The sequence below is a fragment of the Phoxinus phoxinus genome, assembly GCF_949152265.1.
Source record: "Phoxinus phoxinus genome assembly, chromosome: 19".
Lineage (NCBI taxonomy): Eukaryota > Metazoa > Chordata > Actinopteri > Cypriniformes > Leuciscidae > Phoxinus > Phoxinus phoxinus.
The window spans coordinates 11,397,085-11,420,482 of NC_136894.1; the positions used below are offsets into that span (position 1 = coordinate 11,397,085).

General features: G+C 37.2%; 1 protein-coding gene across 2 annotated transcripts in view; it reads right to left on the reverse strand.

The window, feature by feature from the left end:
- Window positions 1-23,398, reverse strand: part of lpcat1 (lysophosphatidylcholine acyltransferase 1) — a 29,966-nt gene continuing 6,568 nt past the window's right edge. The window contains exons 2-14 of one of the 2 annotated variants that reach the window (XM_079591773.1): window positions 15,231-15,370; window positions 12,084-12,298; window positions 11,394-11,506; window positions 11,183-11,243; window positions 9,007-9,065; window positions 8,479-8,513; window positions 7,951-8,005; window positions 7,460-7,542; window positions 7,032-7,157; window positions 3,546-3,699; window positions 3,309-3,401; window positions 3,027-3,168; window positions 1-2,079 (exon numbers count right to left, since the gene is read on the reverse strand). In XM_079591773.1, coding sequence (XP_079447899.1) covers window positions 1,883-2,079; window positions 3,027-3,168; window positions 3,309-3,401; window positions 3,546-3,699; window positions 7,032-7,157; window positions 7,460-7,542; window positions 7,951-8,005; window positions 8,479-8,513; window positions 9,007-9,065; window positions 11,183-11,243; window positions 11,394-11,506; window positions 12,084-12,298; window positions 15,231-15,370 — 1,473 coding nt within the window. In that variant the 3' untranslated portion in view covers window positions 1-1,882. The remainder of the gene's footprint in view (window positions 2,080-3,026; window positions 3,169-3,308; window positions 3,402-3,545; window positions 3,700-7,031; window positions 7,158-7,459; window positions 7,543-7,950; window positions 8,006-8,478; window positions 8,514-9,006; window positions 9,066-11,182; window positions 11,244-11,393; window positions 11,507-12,083; window positions 12,299-15,230; window positions 15,371-23,398) is intronic. The other variant, XM_079591774.1, reaches the window with a different exon arrangement.

A 23,398-nucleotide genomic window follows, 5' to 3' on the forward strand; every position in this document is an offset into this window, starting at 1 on the left:
CAGATGAAAGTATTTTTTTATTAATTATTTTATTTCAGAAAACGTCGTGTGGGGTCAAAATACCACAATTTTTTTTTTTTTAAATAGCCTACCTTTCACAAATAAAATAATATAAATAAATAATTAAATGTGGCATTACCCTGAATGATACCATGTCAAATTATAGCCTACCATACCATGTTTTTTTATGTCAAATCGCTCGGCTCAGTGTATGGCGTCATATCCCTATAGGGCTTCCAAAGGCAACATTGTCTCATCCTCCAAAGTCAAAAGCTGAAACATTCTCTAAACTAGCCTACTATCATAAAGAAAACCAGCGCAATGTCCTGAAATGATTCGAATTCATTCTCTTGAATATTGCGCCCCTATGTGGTGAAGTGATTCACTGCTAGTAAATAAACTCCATTTTTTTGGAGCAGTCAATGCCCGAGTAGTCTGTTGCATATTAATCTTTCATTTTAAAAGGTCAGTAATAAAAAAGCACATTTATTTTACCCATAAAGCAGTGAAAAAGCACTAAGGAGTCATTGAAGAAAAAAAGTAATTCATATAAAAGAAAAAAAAAATGTAAATTACATTTTCTGATTTTAAACAGGACAGGCTACCAGTAATATTGTGTTCTTAAACACGCATTTGTCTTAAAATGACATGTCAGTTTGACAGAAAGAATAAGCATGCATAGTTAAAGCTTTTTTTTTCCTCCATTGTAGGCTAACTTTGAATTTTCGGTCTACATTGTCTTCTGTGCATCAAAAAAAATGATCAGATGTAACGTATCAATGTCCTATTTGCACATATATTTCATTTGAAGGCGTGATTATCTGCGAATACGCGGTGCTGGTTCATGTTCACAAGATGAAATCTGTCCATAAAAACTTGAAACGCACTTACTTACTACAGTCCGTATAAAATCAATGATCTGTGTTGTTAAACTCATCGCGGCTTCCGCTCACATGCATTAGTGTTGGTAGTCAAACTCCAGCTATGACAGCATCGTGGGGAAAATAAAACAACACTTTATTCTTATGAATAATGCAGAGAAAGGCTCAGAAACTGCTGACGTAATTCCGTACTGTCCGGCAGTGTCAGCCAATCACCACTCCGAATTAACACATCTACCTCACTTTCGTCATTTTGGGATCAACTTTGCTTTTTAGACCGAAAGAACAAAATAGCTCAGAAAAAAACAATAACCACTTTTCCTTTAACAATAAATATAAGTGGTATTGTTGTTTTTAATGTACATCTGTTAACATCTTTAAAAAAAAAATGTGTTTAAGGTTTCATGACCATTTCATGTATTAGTGTGAATTTGTTTTTAGTAATAACATCAGACATTTGAGTTACTTAATCTAGTGTAATAGGATTTATTAATGAAGGAATTCCTTTCGTGTAAAAACAAACCCGAGACATTTACAGGTTCAAATTTTCTTTTTACCAATATATTTGTGAAGCACATGGTGGTATGTTCTGTAATATTGCACCTCAACACCATGAAAGACATCAGCCAAGACTTGTTTGGTTTTTTTGCATATATTGAAAACCACACGCTCACTTTATAAAGGAAACAATACTTTATATAGAAAATCTGTAATAATCTCTCAAATAATAAAAAAAGAAAGAAAAAAAATGCAAGGCATTCAAATGTAGTCAGTTTGGTTTCCATTCGTAAGATCTGTCAGACAACGAACCCGCCTTGAAGATTTTGAACAGATCTCTGAAGAAAAAAAAAAATCCCTGGGGTAATGTACCCAGATGCAAATTCCGATTCAACTTCAAGATAACGTCTGTCATCACCTCTCCTGCACACAGAAGTACACGCATGCACACAAAAATACCCTTCCACACGGAGGGTGACAGGCTGTGATAGTAAAAGCTGCTTTTAGTCCTGTTTCTTGCCGTGTGCAGCACTGTGAGTGTTTGGATCTCGAGGGCTGAAGTCAGCACAGAAGCCGTTAGTTGAAGGCCGAGACTCTGAGGGTGAAGTGGATTCTCTGGAGTGTTGAGGGATCGGCTCACGGAGACAGTGGTACTGCTCCACAAAATCAGGACAATTCTCCATAAACCGGCAAAAATCATCTGCCACAAAACATAGCACGTTTACAAGGTAATACATACCAAATATATGAGACAAATTTAATTAATTTAATTCAATGCAAAAACATAATAATCGGTTCTCGATTTAAAAAATAATTGATTTCAATATTACCAGAATTATAAAAAAAATTCTACTCATCTTTAGCATGCCGTGTCCACTTAGGCCATTCATTTTTTCTTTTCTTGAATGTGCACTTGTAGTGAACTTATTTAATATTACATTGAAAGGTAATATATTTCATATATATTTACTAAATTGCAACTTTATCATTACAAATGTGTAATTAGAAGCAATTATGAAATTACATGTAAAGATGTCATTGGGTCCTTTTTAGTGATCTAAAGTTCAATATAAAGTGCATTTAATAATATACATTTAAACTATAATATATTTTCATTAAATTGTAACTAACATGCATGCAAGTGTCCAAAACATTAAAATATATATTTACTGTGAAATGAAATGTATATTATTTCTGTAATAAGTAACCTTGTTAAATATAGATGTTTTTTTCATCATCACAAACATTATCAGAGCCACACATACTTCCATCTAACTGAATGCCAATAGATTAAATCAAATTACAGACTACAGTAATTATCACTCAATATTATTTTGCTATAATATGTCATAGTAAATGTGTAAATGTAATTTCATGTTGTCTTAAACAGAAAATTGATGATGCAGTTTTTTTTTTCTTAGAATGCGGCTCAGCCAATTAAAATCAAGGACAAGAGAACTATTCATTTTATCATTTTGCTTCACTTCACAATGATGAAGTGAAGCCGATCTCAACGGAACAAGGATTGAAGTATCAAAGAAGTTTTAATATCCTTGTTGATATTTTGTGTTTATGATAAAGCAAGCACAAACACCTAAGCAATCAGACAATCACATTCAACATGTAAATCAAAGTAAAGGGTCCTACCAAATGTGATCTTCCCTTTGTCTTGACAATCTATGGCCCTGAAGAGATCGCAAACAGTGAAATCCCCAATGCCCAGAGCCGTTTTCAGAATAACGGCCAGCTCGTCTTCTACAACTGCTCCATCCTCCTGTGCTTCAAACATCTGGACACAAGGAAAAGTTCAAATGTTAAATGTCTCGCATACAAATACATATTAAGAACTATAAACTAGTAAGCAGAATATATTATACTGCATATTTAATGTGTGAGATCTCAACGAGAGATTGTAGAAACTCAACTCACCCTAAAGCCCAGTTTAATGGTCTCCAGATATCTGAAAGGTCTACAAACCACTGACAGGGCGATGACATACTCTCTCACATCCATCTTCCCATGCTGGAAACAAATCATTCAAATGTCATCAGTCTGACAGACATAATGTTAACACATAACAGATTACAACTGATCGGTTTGAAATGCAAGTTCATTTGTTTTTCATACAGTCACGCTCTAATAAAGAACATTTGATAAATGTTGAACCTCCTCAAAAAGAGAGAAGATGTCCTGGACTGCTTCTGTCATGGATTTATTCAGGTACTGAGCAAAGCCCTCCAGATCCAGCCTGCTTTCACACATCTTATGGGCCCTGGAGGCTTCTTCGTGCAGGACTTCATCAGTGACCCTCGTCTTCAGTCTAAGAGAGAGGACGAAAAATCATTCACTTTTGTATTATTAACCAAATGTACCACTGGCTGGTGAACTGAGACAATGTAAGACTAGTTAAAATATTTAAATGTTTATCAACCTAGAAAAATGTATATACTGATATATGATAAGATATCTTAGAATACTACTACTAATAATAATAATAATAATAATAATAATAAGTCCTTTTAATCATTGTGTTGTCTAATGAACTGCAACGATCAAATTTGATATCTTTAAAAGTATTGAGTACACTTGCATTTCTAACAAGTCACTTTTTGGTTTAAAAAAGAAAAGAAATATTTCTCTAGAAACTCAGTGAATTGTTATTTTGAGAGATGAAGGTTGTTCCATGAACTACTGTCTTAAAAGAAGAAAGCAAAATGCACAGGGAGAGAAGTGGACGACCCAGAATAACAAGAGGACGAGAACATCAGGGTCTCTAGTTTGAGAAACAGACCCCTTACTGGTGCTCAGCTGGCGGCTACATTGAACTGTACACACTAAACAGCTTTTCATCACTAACAGTGGAGAGAAGACTCTGAGATACTGGGCTTTTAAGAGTTTCAAAGAAACAGTCACATCTGACACTGGCAGGAAAAAAAAAAGAATGAAAGAGAAAAAAAAGAAGAAAAGGGGCAGGATGGGCAAAAGAACAAAGACTGAATGGTAAAAGATTACAAAAAGAGTATTCTAGATGAATGAATCCAAGTTTGAAGCTTTGAGTTATAGTGGGAACAGTTTGAAGAAGCGTCCTACAGGCCAATAACACCTACGGGAAGCACATCAGAATGCATGAGATTAAACTTCAGTTGAACCTCTTAATAAACCGACTGCATATGGCCTATGCTACATGTGGAGGATTCTTCTGAGCTTGAAGAAAAACATTTTTTGGGAAATAAATTAATACTTATTACACGTTAAATTGATCAAAATGAACACAAAAGACATTTATAATGTTACAAATGATTTCCATTTCAAATAAATTATATATATTTTTAACTTTCCACTCAAAGAATTCAGAAAAAAATATATCATGGTTGTAAATCAAAAAATATTCAGCAGCACAACTGTTTTCAACATTGATATTGATTTATTTAGCACCAAATAAGGATATTACAATGATGTCTGAAGGATCATGTGACTCTGAACACATGTGATCATCATGTGACACGCTAGTGCTTTAGGCACTGGGACCGTAACCTCCAGGAGGACGACACTGGTCTAGTTAATCCCATTTGCTAATTTTCTCGAGTTTAAATTGAACAAAAATCAGATCAATTATTCTATAGTAGAGAAAGAAGCTTGAGGACTACTTTTAGCGTTGCAATTCTTTGAGGTTTACATTGATTCATCTGTACTGCCTGTGACTGTATAAACCGACCAGAAACCTTTGTTATTTTTTGTCAAGAATATACAGTAGTGTAAATGTCTTTATTGTAATTCAATGCATCCTAGGTGAATAAGTGAATTTCATGCTCTACGGGGCCGAGACCTGGTCAGTAACTGAACGCACCCTTGAGTGGCGGATGGTCGGCGTCAAGAGGACGAACCACATCAGCAACGAGCTACTGAGGAAGACGAGCAAGGTCAAGGACACCGTCAACCAGGCCGAACAGGCCAAGAAGCGCTGGGCCAGGAGGTCGGACGGGCGATGGACGTGGGCCATGACCAAATGGCTCCCACTCGACATCAAAAGACATTGGCAGAAACTGGATGGGTCTTGCCAGGGACCGAAAAGCCTGGCAAAGTTATTGTGGCCTGCATCGAAACACCGAAATACAGGCCGATTGAAGGTGAATACTGTAAGTGTATAAATTTCTTTACTTTAAAGTTTGGAATCACTTTTGAAATGTTACTTTAGTGCATGTCTGGTTTTTATTATTATTATTTGTAGTAGTAGTAGTAGTAGTAGTAGTAGTACAGTAGTAGGATACAAGCCATGTTTGTTGATTGTATTTCCTCATCATATTCACTAGAGGGCAGCATGTTCACAGCCAGATGATAAGCATCAGTACAAACCAGCCCACTGCTGTACCACCAGTGTAAAATCAATCATCAGCCTCTAATCCAAAGCAAACAACACCCATGTTAACTTCTCATTATGAGTGCAGTGCTGGCAGGCAAAGAGCTATGTTTGATTTTTTCATCAATCAGCACAGCTCATACTATTGAACGTAATGATCATTTATGGTGTGGCTCTACTGAAGAACCATAGATCAATACTATGATATGTAGAGCCGAGTGGTGGATGAACGTGCTAATGGATTGATTGGCTGGATGATTGATTCAACCAATGACCAAACCCAGCACCTTGTGTACCTGAGGCGGTCCTTCACTGTTATAACCTACTTGACTAAAACATAAGCACTGATTCTTTCAACCTACAAATTGAGAGATCAAGTATATTAAATAAAGTTTGCTGGTCTGCTAGACACACCTACAGACCACCCAAAGTCCATGTTCATTCAGAGATCATCTGGTGCACACCGCACAGAAAAATAGGCAAGAGCCTTTAAGCTATAATCTGACAGACCCCCTTTAAGCAACTTCCAGGAACCACAGGAAAACATTTGACAGACTCTTTTCCGGTAATTCTCGTTGAATCCTTGTCTGATTGGTCACTGCTTAGTCACTCACCAACTCAGGACATCCTCATGATAATAACAGATGAAAAGTATGGTCTCAAAGTAATTTTTACAAGATACTGGGTTGCTAGCATTTCATATTATTCTTTGCTTTTAGATTAATATCTTTTGCATGGGCAAAAATTCTTAATATAAATTCCTTAACATTAACGTACAATAATAGATGAAAAATTAATCTATGAATGTGGAAATACTCTGAATTACACTACTGCTTTAATTTATTGACCGAAAATACAGCAAAAACTGAAATATTGTGAAATATTATTCCAATTTAAAATAACTTTTCTATTGTAATTCATTTTAATATATTGATGACAAAGCTGAATTTTCATCATCATTACTCCAGTGTCACATGATCCTTCAGAAAACATTATAATATACTGATTTGCTGCACATTTCTTCTTCTTCTTATTATTATTATTATATTCATAATATGAATGTTAAAAACAGTTGTGCTGCTAAATATTGTTGTGGAAACCATGATACATTTTCAGGATTATTTGATGAATAGAAAATAAAAAAAGAGCATCATTTATTTGAAAGAGAAATATTTTGACCAATTTAAAGCATTTTTGCTGAATAAAAGTATTAATTTTAGTGTAGTGTATGCCACCGTACATTGTCCTAGACATCATGCGGTGGTGTTAAAACTTAAAACTACTGATCTACTCACCCCAAACTTCGTACCAGTCTGGCTAACTCCAGCAAGCAGGTGTGTCTGGGCAAACGCAAAGGGCCTTTGGCCATAGCAAGCTGGCAGTCCTCAAAGGAGTAATCGATAATGGGCAACCCAAGTGCCCTATGGAGAAAACACACAGAATCATAAGTATGTTTTATTACTGATTCCAGGACACTAGGGCCTTTTAGAATGATTTGATATATAAAAGGCCTGGTTTCACAAACAGGGCTTAGATTAAGCCAGGATTAGAGCTTAGTTCAATTAGGACATTTACCAAACAAAACCAATGCTGCAACTTAGTCTTTTTGCCACTCAGTGGGCGTAACTGTGCGTAACAGTGACGTCATGTGCATACATGCGAGTGTATGGTGAGAATAAAATCTTTGTCATAAGTTTGTTATGCCATTTTAAAATCCACTCACTTGGCCATGATGCGTCTCACATTGCTGGCAAACAGGGCTGGATCCTCCTTCTCTTCTTCGGACGGGGTATATGTAGGAAGATACTGGACAGAAAGAACAATTTTTTTTATTATCATACACTATTTTGATGGTTACTAATACACTAATGAGAGTTTTTTGACATGTAGGTGCAACATCCCATTTAGATATTCTGTTGACTATACATAACGTTGCACCTACATGTCAAAATGTAGTGTACTAGTAGACCAACAAAATAAAGTGTTGGCATATATACATGTATGAAATGAAAATTAGAAATTTTGAATTGGCAACTAACTGAAATAAATAAATTTGAAAACTACTAAAAAAATGAAGTAGCCTACTAAAATTACTGACAAAAAAAGGGGGGGGGGGGTGAAAGCATAAAATTACTAAAACTGAAAGCTAAAACTCAAAACATTATTTTAGTAAATAAATAATACTAACATTTACACCAAAATGTGAGTTCTCACCTCTATTTCTACGAAGTTATGTAGCTGACATAATGTGAGCCATAAAATCTTAAACCTGAAAAAGATAATGGTATTTAATTTTAACTCACCAATATATACAAGCACATAAAACCTGACCATTACTCCACACCCAGCGGACTCTCTAAAGGTGGTTTTCCATTGTAATGTATTTTCCATAAAGCAATACTGTCATTATAAATGTACTAAGAGGAAGGATAAGGGTATAGCTTACCCAAAAACAAAATTCATGTTTTTGTTTTGTTTTTATAATTATGCATGTTATTTATTCACCCTCATGTAATTTCAAACCTGTTTGCATTTCTTTATTCTGTGGGACATAAAAAGAGAAATGAAGAGAAACCATTGATTCCCATTGTATAGACAAAAAAAAATGCATTCTTCAATTATCTTCTTTTTTATTCAGCTGAAGAAAGAAACAGGTCTGGAGCGACATGACATGAGGGTAAGTAAATGACAGAATTTAAATTTTTGGGTGAACTGTCCCTTTAAGGAACTCAAGAGACTCACGCTCCAGGCCCTTGCCACGTCCATGAGATTGTATCCTGTCAAGAAAGTGAGAAGAGAAAGATGTAAATGAATGGGATTAGCATCTCAAACAAAAAAAAAGAATGCCTGGCAGTATCCACCTGAACAAGTAACTAGCCTGTACACACACACACACCCAAACGTGACCTAAACACTAGAACTTGACTTTGACAGCACAACCTTGACTCTAAGGGCCCTGTACTAAAATTCCAGTCGCGATAAATGCTAAGAGAAGAGCCAAGTTTTCCATGGAGTCTAAATGAAACCTGATTGCTGGGCTTGTATTATTTATGAGAGAAGGAGACAAGGGCATTACAGACGGACAGACAAAAAGAGAAAGGTTTCAACAGTGGAACAAAAAAACAAAAAATTATAGCTTATTTGATTGGGCTGTAAAAATTCAATGTAAAGTCTTCATGACTGAAGACACAATCCACAGCTCTAGACTGCAAGTATGTGGATCCGTGACAATAATGACACACCCTGTTTGGGCGTTGAGGTTATTCTTACCATCTCATTAGGATACCGCAACAGCACAGGCTGCACAGGAACGCCAGGGATGAACGCACCTGCAGGAAAGGAGGGACAAAAGGACGGTAAACAAGATGGAATCAGAGAGATCCTTTGCTTTGACCTCGTTTCACTCCAAGGGATGGGTGTGGCATTTAAACTACAGCCTGTCCCATTTGAAACATGAGCCTTCTGTGTGACTGAGTGTGAACTTAAGTATCCCAATCCACTGACTTCATCCAGCTTTAGTGTTTTTAATATTCAGATATCACTGCAAACCAATTACTTGCTAACATTCAAGCTTTGCGAGATGGTACCTATTATAATGAATAATAATAAATAATTTAGAGGATTAACCGTTTCCATCAGTGTCTTTTAGTGAGGCGGGTTGCTCATTTTGTCAAAAAAAAAATAATAATAAAATAAAATAAAATACCCCCCCCCCTCCCTCTTGAAGCCAGGCCTGCATCTTAATAGGGGAGTTGCTTGCCATTTTTGCTAAATATCCCCTTTTGTTTCACTTTAAAAAATAACAAAGTTAATGTTTAAGCAATATACGTGCGAGTCGTGCCTACAGTCTTGTTTTCTCTGCATTTTGAGCATCAGTCTGTGCCAGTCAAATCTCATCACTTCTGGAAAGGTTTAGAGAGATGAGAGATGCCCTTCAGCTTACAAGCAGCTTCTTATTACATGTTGTTAATAGAAACTGACCAACCCTCCACAGAGACTGAACTCACTCACCTTTGACAAACTCAACGGAGCTCTTATACCGAGCAGGTCAATGCAAATATACAAAACACCCATTATTCATTTGCATCTTTCACAATAGAGATGTTCTGTGCTGGTATTTGACTAAAGCTTGGTTTATACTTGAAGCGTCCACGTGTGCACAAGTGTGCCTGTAAGTTTTAGGCAGAGCAGAACTACTGTAAATAAACACCAAAAGCACCATTTTCTTTTTGCATACACAGTTGCAGCTTCTCTGTTTTTCAATTCAATTAAATGTAATGACTTTATATTTAAAAATCCAGGTTTTTGAACAGTTTGGTAGTTTTATACAGCGCAAAAATTCATTCATTCCCACAAAAGATTTATTCTATCTAACAGAGAACGCTGCTCTAGACCTGCCTAAATCACATCAATCACATCAATATCCAGATTTTACATCCGCAAAAGACTACATTACATTTTTAAATATTATTAAGTGGTTGTGTTTACAATGACTTTAGAAGCCTTCGAAGCTAAAACTCGTGATTATGGTAAGGGGTGTTACATATGTGATACACACTTGAGGTGTTTGGCCAATCACAACGCAGTTAATCATCTGGCCAATCAGAGTGCCCTTGGCTTTTCGGAAGGATGGTCTTTGTAAAAACCGGAAATCAATCAGTCAGACTGGGAATAGAAGTGCTGCAATGTACAGTAAGTGTAAAATGTTTTGTTTAAGTTTTTTTCCTGAAGAAGAAGAAGAAGAATTAAAAGTATTCATGCGGACTATGATGCCCTTCGAGTCATTGAAATACCAATGGAAGCATACTATATAAAAACGGAATGCAATTTTGACATAATATGCTTAAGAAATTGATTACCATATAGTTTATTCAAAAAACGCACTATAAAAATTTCTGTACATCATCAAAAAGCACCAGACCTCACTACACACATTCAAACTCAAAACCTTGTTTTTGTTTTGGAGAGCTATCTGGCTGCAGACCACCAGAGCTGATGGTGTCTGGTACACTGAGAGCTCCAGTATTAAAGGTTGAAGAGAGAAAAGTGAGATAGCCAGACAAGAGAAAATAAGCAAGGGATAGAGAGAGGAGGAGTGAGGATTAGAGGAATAAAACCGATACAATGACTGACAGAGGAGAGGGGGATTTGAGGAGAAAAGACCATCAGACTCCACAGCGCACACAGGAAGTGGAAGCCAAGCGCCAGATCTCTCAGCGCTGTGAAGCATGATGGGCTGCAGATTAGAGAGGGTACAAAGAGAGAGCAAACACCAAAGCACACATATACCCACTATAGATAGCTAAATATCAGCAAACTATCTTCAACAAACACTCTCAACATTTCTATCACAAAGACTCAAAAACACAATCACTCATTCCAGGCATGAAAATTGTGTTTAGTCGGCAGATATCAGAGGTGGGCACAGACAGCGTACTACACATACCAGGCTTAAATGCGATGAGACAGGATCTATTGGTGCATGTGCCCTCCGGGAATATCATGATCTGGAAACAGGCCACAGTAAGAGGAGAAATACCTCAGTACTGCTCTAACGCACAAAGTCATGATACAAAGTGGCCCAAAAATGTGTTTGGACACTTAAACTGTACGAATGTCATTACGTTAGATGCAAAATATCCGATTAAGTGTGGTACCTGAGGCCATTTTCCATCAGAACACGCTCTGCGTTTGATCTCCTCAACGGTCTTCCTCCGAGAGTCCTGATCAGAGCGTGACACAAACACAGGCCGAATGAACTTGATAAGAGCTGAAAATGGAGAAAGAGTGGAGGGTGCAGCCAATGAGAGAATAGAGGGTCACAGAGAGAGAGCAATAAAAGGTTATATATTTTTTTAAAGTGACAAAAGGGAGACCTAAAAAGTAGGCAAGTCAAATCTTACAAAATGCTAAGAGTATAAATTGAGATTTTCTATAATAAACAATAATTCATAGGCCCAATGCACAAACAAACGTCCGATCGTTTTCTTAACCATCTTTCCTTCCAAAAACATTTTTAAAAAAATATCTGACCACAAACGTTTGAACAGTAGAGTAGCGCTTAACATAGACGGGAAAAAATTCTCTTATCACATCTAATTTACATTTTCATTTATCAGACACTTTTGTCTAAAGCAATTTGCAAATGAGGAGAACAATAGAAGCAGTTGAACCAAACTGTTGAAGTTGAACCCAACTGAACAAAAGAGCAACAATATCTAAGTGCTGTGACAAGTCCCAGTTAGTCAAGCACAGTACACATCTTTATGTATCAGATGCAAAAGCTTTAAGGTGAACTAAATCCAAAGAGTTTAAATATTTGTCTCTTAATATTTTTTTAAACTTACTGCCCCAGACTGGAATGTCTTTACTCTCTGCCTTCATCACTATTGACGCCATTGTCATGGTGACAGGTATGGCGTCAAAATAGGATGAGTGAGGGGCCATTGTGAGGATGGATGCTTCACTGGGCAGAGCCGGCCGTCCCTTTACACGGACCCAGTGAAACCCTCCGGAAAACCACATGGCTCTCATGATGGCCTTTAAGGCCAGATCTACCAGCCTGGAGAGAGAGAAACAAACAAAAGGGAAGACAGAGATAGGGTTAGTAGGAGAATATCATCTGCTTCCTGACATTGTGGCAACTGCCAACTGACTGAAGTACACCTCATTTAGCAGTCAACATGAAACTGCATTGCAAACTATTGTACTTCAATAATGTGATGCATTTCTTAATTGAATTGGATATTCAATTACAAAAAAAAAATAAACTGTAAAAGAGACTATTACATTATAATGTAATAATGCACAGGAACATGTATAAAGAAAGGCCTATTTAGGATTCATGTTTTAGTGTGTTTTTTGTTTTCATAGGCTAGGTTGATGTTTTAACTGTTGGGATCTCTTTAGAGGAGGCTGATAAATTCAGTTTTGGACTAGTTAAGCCTTAGCTTTCTACATAGACTTCAAGCTAAATATTACCAGCACTAGAAAATCTGTTTTTAAACACTGCTGGCTCATGAACACACTGAAACACTCCCACACACACATGCACACCCTCTCTCAAACATGCAGAGTAGCGAAATACGTAGTTTCGTGACCTGTGCCTTTCCAGTTTTGGTAATTGAGCATGTCTGTTCAAACTGTTGACAAAGACAAAAACTTTTCCTCTCCACACCTCACAAGAACAAACTTGCACACAATGGGATACAGAAAGACACACACAGACAGTTAGAGAATATAAAAAGCCCTGTTGGAAGCTATCAGGTGATAGTGGAATGGAGACCGTGTGATGTGACTGGGTGTGTGCGAGTAGGTGTGCCACACATACGTCATACACACAATACAATGTACAACTGTCTTATTTTTAGCAGTTTAAAATTGTGAGAAAGAGTGAGTTTAAATATCTGAGGATAATTAGACTACTGCTTTGTTCCAAACCCTAGTAATCGGTCTATGTTGGCAACAAGCTTCTAACCAATGGATCGTCACAAGTGACTGAATTGAAACATTGTACATGGTGAGCAACTGCAGTAATGCTCATTCGCGCACACCACATAATGCTCACCACATGAACTGAACAGACTCACTCAGTTAATTCCAAGAGTTTGATGTTAGCAGCAAGCGTTTTAAGTGTCTCAACCACAATGGAACCCAATGAAACTGAATTAAAACACTGTAGATGTGCAGCGAATGCATTAAAACTCATGCAACACTCCTGATGTGAAGCAGAGTTATTATTAATACAATTAAAACCCAAAAAATTTTCATTAACTAAAAAGAAAAACTAGCATACTGTACGTGGAACTGGGAAAACCTAAAACAAAACTAAAATACATAATTATGACTCTAAAGCTAAAATAAGGGCCACAAATTAATTTTAGATGTTGATACATTACACAACGTGAAACCTTTACAATCTGCCTCCTTTAAACACAACAATGCAAACTAAGAAAAAACTAACAATGATAGTGTGGAAACTGGAAACTAATATATAAATCAAATCAAAAATTTAAATAATAATAACCCTGACGTAAAGCATATGAGAGATTTGACTATGGCATAATTTATTCCAAAGTTGCATCCGAAAACACTCTTTGGAAGATCACTAGGGCTTGAAACAGATCTTAAAGGTCTTTTAACCTTACTTGCTTGCTAGTAGTAGTTACTAAGGGTTTGAGAAAATATTGATACACGTGAATATCACGATACTATGTTTGGCTATACTCTATCGATTCTCAAAAATACTGTATCGATATTTATTTGTTTACATCCAAGGTTCGTGTCAGTGGCTTTGCGTTCGATTTAAACCTGACCACTATATGGCAGTTATCTCAGAACATAAACGGTGACAGGGAGAAGTGCAAGGGTGCATCGCTAGCATTAGCATTAGTAAACCCATCTCACAAAAAGATAGAATTATACCAGTTCCTGGCGGGATTCAGAGCTGAAGTGTGGACTCATTTTGCTTCCACTATAAAAAAAAACACTAATGAGATTGAAAAGAGTCATGTTGTTTGCAAAATAAGCCATGCTAAAAATACAATAGGCCTACTCGGGATACACATTGTATCTAAGAGCTCACTTAACATCCCAACGCCATCCGCGCTGCTGAGCGTTATTATTAAATATGTACATATTAAATACAAATATTAAATATGTTCCTCTCAAGAACAACAAAATGGACTGCAGTGAGAAAACAATTAAGAAAGCATCTGATCTAAGCGATGTGGATATATTTGCACAAGCTCTGCAATTCAGAACTCCAGTCACATTACGTTTATTCATATAGCGTTTTATACAATAGATTGCTCTAAAGCAAGTAGCTTTACAGTATTAATATTAAGTGGACTTTGCCCTTTCTGTAATAATCTGTTAATAAATCTGTGAACATTTAAAGCAGGATCCAAGAATATATATAAAACTAATATACCTAAAGAATCCTGCAAGCAATCTACAATTTTTCCTTTACTTAGATTGCACAAAAACTAGTCATATAAATGTGAATGCAGATTCTACTGTTTTTATTAAATAATGCTGTTGTTTTTGCTAAGGTTTTATGCCTATGGGGGTATTTTCTTTATGACAGTGTTTAAAATGAGATATTCTAACAGAAAAAATATTGCAATACTATGTCATATTTCTTACAGAATTGAAATACATCACAATATATCATAAAGTATCGCCGGATACTTTGTGATACACAGCCCTATTAGTTAACTGACTGCAGTTTATCAGGAAGTTAATCATGCAACTGTCTACACTCGCATTGGCTACTCATTTGAATATGCCAACGGTTGCTGTAGCTCATGTCGACTCAAATCCTCTCATTGAAAAATTAATGACTTTCGATTTCTATTTTCTGCTAATTGCATTTTGAATGGCTCTGCTGTCCTGTTTTAGCAGTGTAGTCTCATGCAGAGGGCAGAAATGTAGAGGCAGTGTAATGTTCCCGAACTTTCACATCTGATTAACATTTCTGATCTGTTACTCACCCCCTCCACCAGGATAGTGGTTCAACTGCATCCTCAGAACGGCCAACGGTAGCCACGAACGCAAAAGGCCAGGCCAGCAACATCATGAACGCAGCAAAGAGCAAACGGACAGGGAACAGTGTCACAGACATCACAGCTATCTGTGTGAGAGAGAGAGAAATAGCGTGTTAGAGGTAACCAGAGGTTAAAATCCCAAATACTTTCATGTTGATCCAGAATTTTCCAGTATAACTTTAAAACATTGCCGTGAAGCTGGAGAACACAGAAATCGTGTATGAGGGTCATTTACAGAAAGAGATGGGAAACAAAAATATGCAGTGAGACCTTACTGCATTTTGCTATGCTGTGCAAAACTTAGACAAAGGCAGACTGGCCAGGAGAACATTAACATTTAGATTATTCAGCCCTACTTAACTGACAGACTGGCCAATAGTTAAACTCACATTCGGCTCTTCTAAGCAGAACCATCGAGATTTCGAAGAAAGATAGCTGATGTAATGGCTACATTAAGAGACCTAGTGTTTGACATGCTTGAGAACAAAAGTATCAAGATTTTTGTTTCATGACTTTAAGAGATAGGCTAGGCCAAGATTCTTTGCAGTTAATGTTCTAAAGTTTACTTCAAACAAAGCTGCGTATTAACAAATACACAAATTTACTTCAAACAAAGCAAATATGATTCTGAATTTGGTCATATTCAAATGATGTGCCATGTCATGCAATTCAGAATATCTACAATATTCTATTATATCTGTATGTAATTTTTAGGAGCTAGAAGATGGCATTTATGAGACATTAAACACATCTTTGGAGAAAAGACAATAATAAAACATTGATCAAACAGTTTTATGAATTCCTTTTATTCGTTTATAATATGTTTTTCTTTTCAATCACAACACAGAATCCAGTTAGGCTATATAGAATTCAAAAAAAAAATACTGTTAAAATTCTAATAAATTATTAAATTGTATAGATTTTATTGACTATACATGCTTTCTTATATAATTTAAAATTTAATAAAAAAATTGAACACACGAAACTGAGGAAAAGTTATTTCATAGTATTTCAAAATGTGGATTTAGAAAAGAAAAGTGTTTGTGTGTACTAACATTTAATACATAGCAAACATAAACATTTTACATTAGCATGATTCAAGACCACTGATTTCTACAAAGTTCACAATAACATAAAATCCAATTATGCTTTTGCAATGCCAGAATTAAATGCGTATGGTGAGCCATTCATGACTGCACTAACAGAACCATTAGCTCAGAGCACAAGGACATCACGTCACGCTTCTATAAATGGTAAATGGACTGCATTTATATAGCGCTTTCACAGACCCAATGGCCACCAAAGCGCTTTACAATATTGCCTCACATTCACCCATTCACTCACTCATTCATACACCGACGGCGGTGTCAGCCATGCAAGGCGATCCAGCTCGTCGGGAGCAGCTGGGGTTAAGTGTCTTGCTCAAGGACACCTCGACACTTGGTCAGGTGGAACCGGGGATTGAACCACCAACCTTCCGGTTTGTAGACAATCTACATGAACCACTGAGCCACTGTCGCCCCAAATCAGGAAAACAGGATCACATAAGGAGGACATAAGAGGGAACAGGAATTGAGGAAGAGATAAATTTCAACTGATGTTAGATGCTTCTCCCATGAGAAAGGGTTTTTAAAAGCAGAAGAAAGAGAGATCATAGTATCTGATATGGACTTTACACGAAAGCATTGTACTGTAACAGTTTTATCCTGCAAACTCGATTCAATGTTCCTGAATATCCTGTGTCTGATGATCACACCCAACTTCATGTTTACCAGGCTTTTCTCAACTGTACACTGGTACAATACATCATCGGATGAGCAAGTTTAGGTTTGCATCAGCGTTTCTGATGACCTCTTGACCACAGATATCTCATGTTCCTATCAATGGTTTACATCTAAAGACCTCAGCTCACAATGATAAGCAGAAGTTTGTGCTAAAACACTCATTTTCGGTTGACGTTCATGTAACATTTGTGATCCCAGAGACTCTAATGCTGTACATATAAAATGAATAGTAAAAATGTATTATTTTCACTTAAAAAAATTTAATGTTCCTCTGACCTAAACAAACCCAGTAGACATATATTATTTAAGCTTTAACACTGTTTAACCACAAAGTAGCTGTGCACTTAAAAAAAAAAAAAAAAAGTAATTATTATCTTGTCCAGAAATGTGACTTCAGTTTGAGGAATACTTGACTTAGGCAAAAATATATTGTAAAGTTAAGCAATAAGTCAAATTAAAATAAACAACTGGAAAAAAGTGTGTGAAACTACATTTTTTGTGTATGTATATGTATATATATATATATATATATATATATATATATATATATATATATATATATATATATATATTTATACTACAGGGCCGTTGAATGCTTGAATCTGATTGGTTGACGAACGTTCTGAGGTGTGCAATTATTTTCAGGGAACCGCACGGCTAAAGAAGTTCCGGCAGGTCTTGACCTCATTACAGTTCCAAATCACTTCGCGTAGTCAACTGTAATAACGGACAATATGATACAATTCATAACAAGAAAAAGCTGCAGCCCCATGCGCTTGATCTGCAATTTTCAATGTCTAACTTCACAATCAATGAAAACATGCAGTTTAATTTTAATAAATAAAGTAAACAGTCCTATTCATAATCAATAGAAAATTAAACTGAATATTTAAATAAATTGATAGTCCTGTTGCACGGGTTTTCGTAATTATTGAAGATAATATAACAAATAAATAAAATTGATAGGCCTATACTTGTTAAAAGGGCTTTGTGTTTCATTTATTAGTCTAGTCTACTGTCACTAATAGAAAAAAAGAATGAACGAATTAATTCAAACGAATTGAATTAATAAATAAATAATAATATTGACGCACATGCTTCTCTCTAAGGCCGGTTATGAATGTAATTTGATACTTATGTTATGACTGATCATGCACGCGTTTTCAGCGCGTTCAGTCTGTGTTCACAGTGGTGTTCTGCTGCATTCACAGTCAGAGAATGTTTCTAGTCGTTAAGTGTGTCCAGCATTACTCTGCTATCAGCGGCTCAAACCTCCGTTACTAACTCTAAAATGACGTTTTAGAATTAGCAACGGAGCATGGGTTTAGATGCGCAAGGAATTAGTCCTACATACAAGAGCGTTTTAATGACAAAAACTTTACAAACGTCTTGAAATACATAATCTGAACAATATTTCGAGGTGTGGTAACTGTAGTATAAGCGGAATAATTGACTCCAGGCCGTTGAATTATTATAAAAATAATGCACACCCGAGGTGCTTCGCTTCGCGTCGTGACCGCATTACCACCTCGGGTGTGCATTATTTTTATAATAATTCAACGGCCTGTCGTCAATTATTCCTTACATATATATACATATACATACACAAAAAATGTAGTTTCACACACTTTTTTCCAGTTGTTTATTTTAATTTGACTTATTGACTTATAATTGACTTATAATCACACACACATACACACAGTATATAAAACCTTTTTTCCCCCATAAAGAACATGTTTTTTTTACTGTTATTAAATTAGTTCCCATAAGGGAAATTTATCAGTTTCAACCTGATACTATTTTATTGTATTTATTTTTTAGCTAGCAAGACTTCAATTGGGGTCTTTCAATTCAATTTTCCAAACAAGAGGGTTAAACTTGGTTAATTCTGGAGTATATTTCTCATGTTGTTTGCTTTAATTAAAATACAAACATGCAAAATAAAAAATATATACTTAATAAAAAATAAAAAAAAGCTTCAAACAACTCCTATAGCTATAGATCTGAGAACACATAATACAATTTAGAGGGCTAAATCATCATGTTAAGAACCAATCTTGTTGAAGCTTGGAGTAAAAAAAATATATATGGACAAAAACTTTGTTGATTGCAGCTAAAAGCTAATTGAGATTTTTTTTTTTTGGTTAGAATGTCGCAAGAACCAATGACAAAGCAGAAGACAGGAACGAGCTCACATTAAGACCCGGAATGGTTAATGAATATTTAATCTGCCTGAGAGTATGTGCTTCCAATTTCCAAGAAAAATCGACTGTGACACGTGACACGAAAAGCGTGAGTTTCTTGACGACTGCTCCATTTGTTGAGCCTAGAATAAGGTTATTCCTGTGTCTCTCTCATTCACAAACAACTCATTTGTAAAATGACACCCATCTTGTTAAATTTACTAGCAGTAAGCTATGACACAACGGACTAAGGTTGTCATCGTGAGATCAGAGCTGGAGCGGAGCATCTCCCTGAGAGCGGTGATTAAAAGTGGATGGGGTCACCCATTAGGAGGAGATGAACTGTGTGGCTGGTTTAGCGTTTATTTATTTATCTAGAGCTGCTGTCAACTCCTGCAGTCTGCCCTGACAGAAAGATTAAACTGAGCTAGAGGCTGAGGCGATGGCTCTCTTGGGAAAGGGAGGGAGCAGCAGAGAGCTAGAAGGAGCTAGTGTAAAATGTATTATAAGTGAAAGACATACAAAAGCACTTATTCCCTATGGGATAAAAAAAAAAAAACACAAATACTTACTTTTTGAACAGAAGAAAGAGCTGAAATAATTTGCTGAGAATAAGAATTATAACCCGGTCTCAACCTTCCCCATCCCAACAACCCACTGTATAATGTCCCAGGAGTGAGAGGCGCAGCCCTGATCCCAGCCTATAGGGTCCTGTTAACAGCCTCCCCCTCATGTCTACTCTCCATCTGCTTCAGCCTGAGGGAGGGCGAGGGGGATGTGCTGGTTAAGAAGCCCATCTCCACCCTAACCTGCATCTGATGCTTTTAGCAGCGCTGTAAAAGAGCAGGCAGACGATGCTTGTGTCTTTGAGAAGGGTTAAGAGCTACTTAGAGTCACAACGAAGCCCACGCAAGAGCCTGACCTTAAAGTTGTTAAGGTGTTATGAGTGGTTGCTATGGCTTTCTCAGGGTATTCAAGGTGGTTGCTTACTGGTCCGAGTAAAAAGAACTGGTTGCAAACTTCTTTATTGTTCTTCGCTTGGGGGTAAAAAGGAGTTCAAAATACCTGAGCAGTGCTGTTAGCCAACATCTCGACGCCACCCATGATGCTGCTGAGATGAATATATTAATATACAAAATAAACACGACAAAATAAACACACAACGTGGATATGTTTGCACGAGCTCAGCAACTGAGCTCTCCCGTCAAGTCACATTGCAATCACATGAAGCCACATGCCAAAATACATAAATAGATAGGCCTACGTTTTTTTAATGTAAATAATTTTAATGTTAAACAATTTTACTAACAGTCAGTTCAGGAAGAATGTTTTTTTAAATAAAATAAGTCTGCATTGATTTGATCAAAAATACAGTAAAAGAGTAATATTGTGAAATATTATTACAATTTAAAATAACTTTTCTATTTCAATATATTTTAAAATGTAATTTATTCCTGTAATGGTAAAAAAATTCCAGTCAAATTCTAATATGCTGATTTTTGTGCTCAAGAAATATTTCTTATTATTATCATCACCAAGGTTGAAAACAGTTGTTCTTTGATTAATAGAAAGTTCAAAACAGCAGCATTTATTTGAAATAAAAATATTTTGCAACATTGTAAATGTCTTTATTGCCTCTTTTGATCAATTTAGTGCATCCTTGCTGAATAAATATTATTTACTGAAAAAAATATTTACTGATCTTTCTGACAATGTTTATTTTAACAATATTTGCACTATATTTGTCAGTATTATTCTGGTGGTAAAGGCTCTCGATTTACCGGTCAATCTATGTTCCTACTCCCACCTACAGCTCATGACCGAAAGGACAAGATCCCGGATACAGGCGGCCGAAATGAGCTTTCTCTGCAGGGTGGCTGGGCGATCCCTTATAGATAGGGTGAGAAGCTCAGCCACTCGGGAAGAGCTCAGAGTAGAGCCGCTGCTCCTCCACATCTAGAGGGGTCAGCTGAGGTGGTTCGGGCATCTGTTCCGGATGCCTCCTGGACGCCTTCCTGGGAAGGCGTTCCGGAAGCATCCCACCGGGAGGAGACCCCGGGGAAGACCTAGGACACGCTGGAGGGACTATGTCTCCCGGCTGGCCTGGGAACGCCTCGGGGTCCCCCCGGAAGAGCTGGAGGAAGTGTCTAGGGAAAGGGAAGTCTGGGTATCTCTGCTTAGACTGCTGCCGCCGCGACCCGGCCCCGGATAAGCAGAAGAACATGGATGGATGGATATTCTGCTGTAATGAATGCTAAGAACAATTTCATTTTGAGAGAAGCATGGCCACATTAATTTTTTAATTTTTTTTCAACGTATAGCATACTTAACGTATGCTCAAACCTGATCAACCACATTTATTTATGTAAACAGACTTCACTTGTCAGACTAGGTAGAGGCTAAGCATTGTAGGAGCTTGAGGCCCTTACAAATCTCAATGACTCCCAGATGATCATTTACCTAAGCCAGAACCCAAACCTGCTTTGTAAACGATCATCACATTATACCAATAAAAGAGTGTGTGGAGACATGACAGCAGGAAGCTGTAGGGTCTGTCTTGGTCAATTACACTGTTTGCCATGCCATCTCCATCATGCATCATTGCAAGGCAAATGACTCTTGTAAATCATTCTAGAGAGCATCAACTATGATCAGTTCTCGTCTCGATGCGAGCACTTCACAGCCGCGTGCGGTTGAGGAGATCCTGCAGCTCTTGCTTACTCCACATTCCCTTCCGATCACCATCAATCGTTATCTCTAACAATAGGGATGCACCAGCACCGATATGAACATTTTTCCCGAGATCGTTAACCGACAATTCTTTATATTTGAAAGCCGATAACTGTGACGATGTTCTCAGAATTTGTGATTCGTGATACTAGATGCACCTTTCCTGTAATAATATTTTTTAATGCAAGATTTGACATTTGAAATGTGCAAGCTTTGCTTTCTTTTGTTTCAGAAGGAGTTAAAACCACACCTCCTGCATCTATTTCTGTCTCTCTTGCAAGTTACAACGGTCACGGCGACCTATCACGAGTCACGACCCTTTAGCTGGAAGACATATATTACTGACACAATGGATAATTCAGATTGACCTTTCTTAACAGACCAACAACAGATCGTTAAGTGAGATGTAAGTTTTTCCTACAGATATAGGCTAGTATATGGCCATCAATCTGTGGTAGCTACTTCTGCTTCATCTCTTCTACCTCTCCTTTCATTCTGCAAAGATCTTACTTCTTTTGTCCTTCTTTCTCTATACTCTTATCTTCACAATCTTCATCTGTTAGCTACAATACTTTGGATTTTATTATAAACTATTGTATTTACTTAAAGGGATACTTCACCGATTAGCATTAAGCTTTGTATCAGTAGAAAACCTGTAGTATTTTCAAATGACCATGCTTCCCTGCCTCATGTCCCCCTGAGACGAGAGATTTATGTATTTTTTTGTAGAAAAAAAATCTTCCTATGACGCAAAACTAGTAATTTTGCGTCATCGGAGTATTTCCTGGCCAGAGCTAGTTCCGCATGTTTCCAACCCGCCCATAGTGGGTGGGATAGCCATCTTTTTTTTAAGCTAACAGGGTTCTTGCTCTGTGATGAAAGCCGAGTAGTAGGGGTGACCATACGTCCTATTTTTCACGGACATGTCTGGCCGGGATTGCCCGGGCTCTTCCTCCCGACCGCCAAGCAGGTCTCGCTTCTCCGCTGCAGCAGCTGCTCCGGCCGCCTCCCGCTCCCCCACCATCCGCGCATCGGACCCGCGCACCAGACCTCAAGATCGTCCAAAATGTCCGGGACTCGGCTCCTGCTTTCCACAGCCGCCATTCACTACGCAACATAACCATTATTACATTATTTGACACTGACAGGTCTGTGCCAGCTTTGCAGGTCATGGATTCTGCTTCACAATGCTAAAACGCACATCAACCGATCACTTGTTTAGCGTTCATGTAAACACTACATTCAGATTCACCAATCGATTGAAACAAAAGGCGTGCATGTAAACATAATGAATGGCGACCGCAGAAACCAAAAGCCGAATCCCGTACATCCCGAAATCTGACGCTCGTGGCCACCCGCACAGGCCGCAACAACAAGGAACAGCTGCGGACGATGGAGGAACTAGAGGCAGCCGCTG